Source organism: Sparus aurata, chromosome 5 (assembly GCF_900880675.1).
Source record: "Sparus aurata chromosome 5, fSpaAur1.1, whole genome shotgun sequence".
Classification (NCBI taxonomy): Eukaryota; Metazoa; Chordata; class Actinopteri; order Spariformes; family Sparidae; genus Sparus; species Sparus aurata.
The window spans coordinates 33047118-33053902 of NC_044191.1; the positions used below are offsets into that span (position 1 = coordinate 33047118).

The 6785-nt window shown below is 44.7% G+C and overlaps 1 protein-coding gene across 3 annotated transcripts in view; it reads left to right on the top strand.

Moving 5' to 3' along the window:
* Positions 1 to 6560, top strand: part of cux2b (cut-like homeobox 2b) — a 95739-nt gene extending 89179 nt beyond the window's left edge. For 2 of the 3 annotated variants that reach the window (XM_030417315.1, XM_030417316.1), the window contains exons 18-22: positions 1094 to 1259; positions 1378 to 1683; positions 1773 to 1961; positions 2055 to 2331; positions 2463 to 3276. In XM_030417315.1, coding sequence (XP_030273175.1) covers positions 1094 to 1259; positions 1378 to 1683; positions 1773 to 1961; positions 2055 to 2331; positions 2463 to 3276 — 1752 coding nt within the window. Of the gene's footprint in view, positions 1 to 1093; positions 1260 to 1377; positions 1684 to 1772; positions 1962 to 2054; positions 2332 to 2462 lie in introns of all 3 variants that reach the window. The other variant, XM_030417314.1, reaches the window with a different exon arrangement.
* The last annotated feature ends 225 nt before the right edge of the window (positions 6561 to 6785 follow it).

Consider the following 6785-nt stretch of genomic DNA (forward strand, 5'->3'; position numbering starts at 1 on the left):
AAATACTTTTTTTTTTTAAATGTGTGACATCAGTGTTTGCGGATAAATTTGTCCCTTAAATGAAAAAAATCATGTTCTTTGGTCAAATTCGACATTTTAATCCGCCAAATTTGAAACCGTTCGCTCTGACGAACGGTGGAATCGAGGAAATCGGGAAGAAAGAAACGTGTTTTTACGGCTCCGCGTTTTATGTATGTACTTTTTACCCGTAATGAGCTGCTGTCGGTGTCGTTAGTTCAGCCGCGGAAAGTGTGCCTTTATTTCCAGAAAGACCCTCTGGGTGTTTTCCAAGGCACCTTTTGTCATTTGTCACAGTTCATCCTCTGTGGAGTAGATAACACATTTAGGTTTTCGTGGTGCATGTTTTTACATTTTGATGATATTAAGAGTTCAAGTCTTGATTCTCCACCATATTCTGAAATTCTTGGCTCTTGTAAAATATTCTCAGTTCCTCGTCGGTTGAAGGCTGTGCAGCAATTTTTATACCAACCAAATTTTCAGGCACATTTAAGTGTGTGTTGAGTTTTTTGTTCATAAATTTTAAAAAAGGGAAGAAAGAAAAATATAACATTGTTTATAAAAATGTTTTCTCTTGGTTTGTGAGCACACGTGTTCCTCTTAGTGGATTAATTCATGATCAGTGATACAAAACGCTCTGTGGCTGTTGAAAAAAAATGACGGATACGTTGGAAACAACATTTTTCATGCAGCTCCAAGTGAGACGATGACACAAAGATTTACGAGGCATTGCTTCCCTCTAGTGGTAGTTTGCCAACAGTGTATAACTCAGGCTATGACGAGTGGAAACAGATTGTTTGTAGTGATAATTTGGAAAAATCAATAATCGCTAATGCATTGGTATTACAGTACTGTTGCAGACAGCAGTGGGACACTCACAGTATATTAGCCTCTGCTGTACTGGTTGTACATGTCCTCCATATCGTCTTTGGATATATTCAAAATGTTAATTATTTCTTAATTCTTATGTTTCTTATTTTTTTTTTTGTTATATTTATGGAGTAAATGCGACAACAGACACGTTCTTTGGCTAATGAAACATCTTGTTATTGTGGTTCTGATCCTGATGGGACAGGTGCTGGGGCTTTCTCAGGGCAGCGTGAGCGACATGCTGTCTCGGCCAAAACCCTGGAGCAAGCTCACCCAGAAAGGCAGGGAGCCCTTCATCCGTATGCAGTTGTGGTTACTGGACCAGCTAGGCCAGAGCCTCAGCCAGCACCCGACCCAGGGCCACGCTCAGGGTGAGACACACTCACATCAACGAGAATCTGATGAGTTAGAGACAGATTTGTGTTGCAGGACTCGAACTCTAGGCTGTAGGTTTATTGTGTTTTTTTTCGTGACGCCTCCCCCGTCCAGAAAAAAGCCCAGTGACGGCCCAGTCCTCGCCCTCCCCGCCTTCTAGCCCAGTGGAGAGCCACCCAAGTCCGCTGGTTGAGCCTGTCAGCCTCTCCCTGGAGAGCAGCAAGGAGAACCAGCAGCCTGAGGGCCTCGGCCTGGGGCTGCCCCCCCATCCAGACGGAGGCAAATCCACACCAAGCCTCATGGCTCTGAATCCGCCCACAAACCCGCTGGGTATACAGGAGCTGGTGGCCATGTCTCCGGAGCTCGACACCTACGCCATCACCAAGAAGGTCAAGGAGGTTCTGACAGACAACAACTTAGGTGGGTCGAGGATCACAGTGTGGGGTTAAGCTGATGAATGCAGACACAACTCACAAGTCCTTCATGTGATTTGTATTGTTCTCCCACAGGCCAGCGTCTCTTCGGGGAGACCATCCTGGGCCTGACTCAAGGCTCGGTGTCCGACCTGCTCTCCAGGCCCAAACCATGGCACAAACTCAGCCTGAAAGGCAGGGAGCCATTCGTCCGCATGCAGCTGTGGCTCAACGACCCTCACAATGTTGACAAGCTGAGGGCCATGAAGAAGATGGAGAAGAAAGGTGGGGACCTGGATTATGTATTCCAGTACAGGTCTGATCATGTGTCGGTGTCTTGTAATCTCCTCACGCTCTGTATCGCTGTCTTCCCTGCAGCCTATCTGAAAAGGCGGTACGGGCTTCTGAGCACCGGCTCGGACAGCGACTCCCCCAGCACTCGTTCTGAGTGTGTGAGTCCGGCGTTGGCCTCGCTGGACCTGTGCCCCTACAGCCAGGTGAAGAAGCCTCGGGTGGTGCTGGGAGCGGAGGAGAAAGAAGCTCTGAGGAAGGCCTACCTGATGGAGCCGTACCCCTCGCAGAACACCATCGAGATCCTGGCCTCGCAGCTCAAACTCAAAACCAACACTGTCATCAACTGGTTCCACAACTACAGGCCAGTCCAGTGACTTTTTGTGAACTTTTCTAAAAGGCTGCTTGTGTTGGTTTCAGCTGCAGCTGCGTATCTGCAGTGTGTATTGAGTGTTTGCCCTCATGTGACTCTCTAACAGTGGTGTTTGTGTGCAGGTCCAGGATGCGACGGGAGGTGCTGATGGAGGGCCTGCCAGACAATGACACAGATGCTGAGCACCACAGCTACTCCCCATCAGCGACGCGGAGCCCCCACTCTGACGGAGAGGAGAGGAGGCTGCAGCAGCCCTCAGGACACATCCACTCCAGCATCCCTCTAAGCGCCAACACAGCACTGCCTCATGTTAAACAAGAGGCAATAGACAGGGAAGACGAGGGGGAGGAGGGAAGGGAGGGCTCCGTGAAACAGTCAAAAGTTCAGTGTTTTTCCACAGCAGTACAGTTCCCGCTGTTGAAAAGCGAACACGAGGACTCCGTCACCGGCTGCCGCGAGCCCCACTCAGCCGGCCAGAGCCTGAGGCAGGACGAGGGGATGAGCAGCCAGGCTCAGGGGCTCTACCACGTTGCGGTCTCCATAGACGGCCCCCAGAGAACCAACCAGTCCAGGCACGAGGGGGAAGACTCCGGAAAGTCCCCCGTTGACCCGGTCAGCTTCAAGGCTTCATCAGAGCCCTGCCGCAGCAGCCTGGAGGTCTCCCTCAACTCCCCCTCCGCCGCATCCTCGCCCGGCCTCATGATGTCAGTCTCCCCCGTCCCCTCCTCCTCCGCTCCCATATCGCCCTCGCTGCCAAACCCGCCCTCGACGAGCACCAATCACAGCCTGGACCCTAACCCGCTTCCTCCCTTCCAAAGCCCCAAACTCAACAGAAGCACTCAGAGACGCAATGAGAAAATGGCCAACCTCAATAACATCATCCACAGGTTAGAAAGAGCAGCCAATCGAGAAGAAACACTGGAATGGGAGTTCTAAGTCCACTTTTACCTGTATCTAGCCCTGATGACCCTCGCGGCACATAGGAGAGTCTCAAATAGAAGCTTCCTAAAGACTTGGAGTGGAGCGTGGCTCCTGAAGGCCTGTCCTCTCAGACTGATAACTCATAGGAAACACACGGCTGAACGCCCTACAAGAACTGAAAGAGTTGAAAAAAATTTATAATTGTGTATTTGTTTCTTGTTTTTGTTTTTTGTTTTTTCTTTTGTTTTTTTTGATAATGCATACTACTTTTAAATATATGTGACAGCACTAGCTGTCGTTTTACTTATTGGACTTGACATGAAGACTTTTGCAGCTATGGTGTCATAAAATGTACACTGAAGTTCTGTAGATTGCCACTGGGTGAGATTAAAAAAAAGACCCCTGTCTTAAGCCATTAAAAGCACTATAACTATTTGAAAAGAGACATTGACCAAATTTGCTACTTTTTGAATAGCAATTTTTCAGATTTTGTCTGTAAGACTGGACAGTTTAAGTCAAGTAACATGAAATCCTACTACTGACTGAGGGATAGTCCTTTAAGACTCTAAATATTCAACATCTTGTATGTACTTAGTTTCTTGGTGATATGTTTTGAAATATTTGTAACTCACACGTATAAAATGTGGTTGTACATGTTGTAGAATTGTCTGCAATAGCCTTCTCTAAACCTGATGTAGCATGGTACTCACCTGACCCTGTTATCCTCTGTAGTTAGTCACCTGTGATTATACTTGAGCGAAAACAAGAGAAAAAAAAAAAAGCTGAAAACCCTACAAAAAACAAGAAAAAAGGAAACGTTAAAACCTAACGAGTAGAGTAATTTTAGTGTTTGGTTTTTCTTCTTTTTGTTTGAATAATCCTTGAGGTTTACAGTTTAGGGCCCTTGTGCTTTTTGGTAGTAAGTGAAAACATTCACTACACGTGAGCACAGTTTACATGATTTCTTTCAGACTTACCTCTCTGACCCTCTAAGGCACTGGTTCTCAGACCGTAACAGGCCAAGACACAGGACACCTGGTTTACCTCAGATTATGTTGATGCACATCATGCTATGACCATGCGTTTCATCCTTATACATAAAACACGACCCACGCTTATTTGAATCGACGGAGGGACAGTGCTCTGTATCATGCCTCAGACGTGCAGAGATCAAAACACGAAGCGATTTTCAAAAAACGAGCAAAATCCAACTTTTACAACAACAACAAAAAAAAACAATATGCTGCTGTACGAGGAGAAGGAAAGCTAATAATTCCTTGGATGTGTGTATCATGATCCTCCTCACAGGTAACACCTGACTCGGTGCACTTTCTCAAAATGGGTCTTTTACTGTAGCTAGAATAATGTCTACTTGATCAAACGCTTCAACCTCTAAGCACCGAGATGATGTTTAAGCCGGGGCGGTTTGACGTGGAGAGATTGCCGCGAGTAACGCAGCGCCGTGCTGCGAATCGATCTCTCCCGCGCGGGGGGGGGGGGGTCTCGAGCTCACAGTGCGCGTGTGAGAGCATGATACAGTTTGACCTCACATCAACATGAAAACATCCAATCTGTAAGTACACTATACTCAAGGACACAAACAGGTTACAGGTATCCCCTCATATTATCTTTGACCACTTGTGTATTGTGTCTGTAGAAGTTTTCTTTGTCATGCTTGCGAGATGTTCTTTATGTATTTTGCCTCTATTTTATACTCAGAACAGTTAACTAGATATTCAATACCTCGTGTATGAACTACTTACAGCACTTAGATTTTGATAATTGTGAGGACTCAAGAAAAATTTCAAATATCAACATTATCCTAACTTTAGTGTCCACAAGTCTTTGCCTTTACTGTATTGTTGAAGTTGGTAGTAAACACTTGCACATGTCTACATAGTTCAGAGGACTTGGATTGTATTATGTAGAGATATATATTACACAATTACTAAAAAAAAAGAAAAAAAGTGATATCTTACATTCTTGGAACAAAATGTGCTGATTATATTGAAATAGAGTGTACAGATTTAATAAACCAAACCCATTCAAGCCAGTTCTGGTCTGGCAAGCTTGCCCACGTTTTAGACCTTCTCTCAGGGTAGTCTTGCTTTTTAAAGCTTTACTGAAACAGTTGCTCTTCATCAGTGGCGGTGACTAGGATAAAAAAAACATTATGTGGTGTAGAGAATGACTCCGTTATATATTAAATGGACCCGTGGAAGTTGTGCGCGTACACAATGGAGGAATGCAGCTTTCACAGAAAAGCAGTGGTTTGTTGGGGAGCTGTTTTGTAATTCATTACACGGACGTGTCAAAGTACAGAGTCGACTGGAACTACCAGGATGAAGCTAATGGGTTGCATTTTTGAGATCAGTAGACTTTGCTCTCTAAAAATACTGTTTTTTTGTTTTCTCTCTTGGAGCCACAGAAGATTTTTCTCTGGTTAATCGTACCACCATTTTTTGTGCATAATATACTGTATGATTAGAAGTGGCATTTCTTATGTGGAAAATTTCATCGTCTTTCATGGTAACATGGACATATGGCTGAAAAAGAAATGTATTTACCCAGACCATTATCTCTTCATGTAAAGCCCATCTTTCCATTGTTTTGCATGCGAATCCATTCTTGAACACATGACAAGGGATAGGCTGTGTTTTTGTGTTGTCGTTCTTGCACTGGGACATTGAATCAGCACTTATAACATTAGTGAAGTCCATGCATGGTGCAGCTGACGAATTCGGCTCGCTCACAAAGTCATCTTGAATCCAGTCAAATCAGAACCCGACAATGACCCCGTAAACATGACTTCCAGGTAAATATTTAAATTATTTTGTGCCATATCATATGCCTCATGCATTATCCTCACAGGAGTAATGCCTTGCGGTGGAGCGTGATGAAAGAGGGGTGTAGGGTTATTTGTAACCTAATCCAGAAAAAAAAGCTAAGCTTTTCGTGACAAGAGCCCTACACATTAGATAGTTTTATTTTATAATTGACATTTGTCACTAAATAATGAGGTAATTGGTCAGCAAAATTTGAACGCTTGCGCTCAGAGTCGTTTATATGGACGCAATATTTACAACTCTGACACTTGAGGGTTTGTCAAGAAAGAAATGTTTCATTTACAAGTCAGCTGTGAGCCAATAAAGAGAAGTGTCCTGCAGGCTTAACTTTACTGTCTAATGCCTCACATGTCAGGCTAATAAATGTTGAAGACTGGACAAAGGTATACCAAGCGTCTTGGAAATTGAATTTGCATATGTAAGCCATCATTCAATACATAATTGTTTAAGATCCTGCTGCGTTGTGTTTTTCTTTCTTTATGCTGCTCCCACAGTACAGATGAGTCAACACAAACATACACAAATAACTATAAAACACACACATTCCCACTGTGGTTACAAACACAAACCCAGTTATATTCACTTATTCAGGCAGTCCAGTGTTTACATGATGGTACCGCATGGTGCGTCTAAGCCCCTCCCCCCGGCCGCAGCATCGCTCCGACGCGATTACGTCAC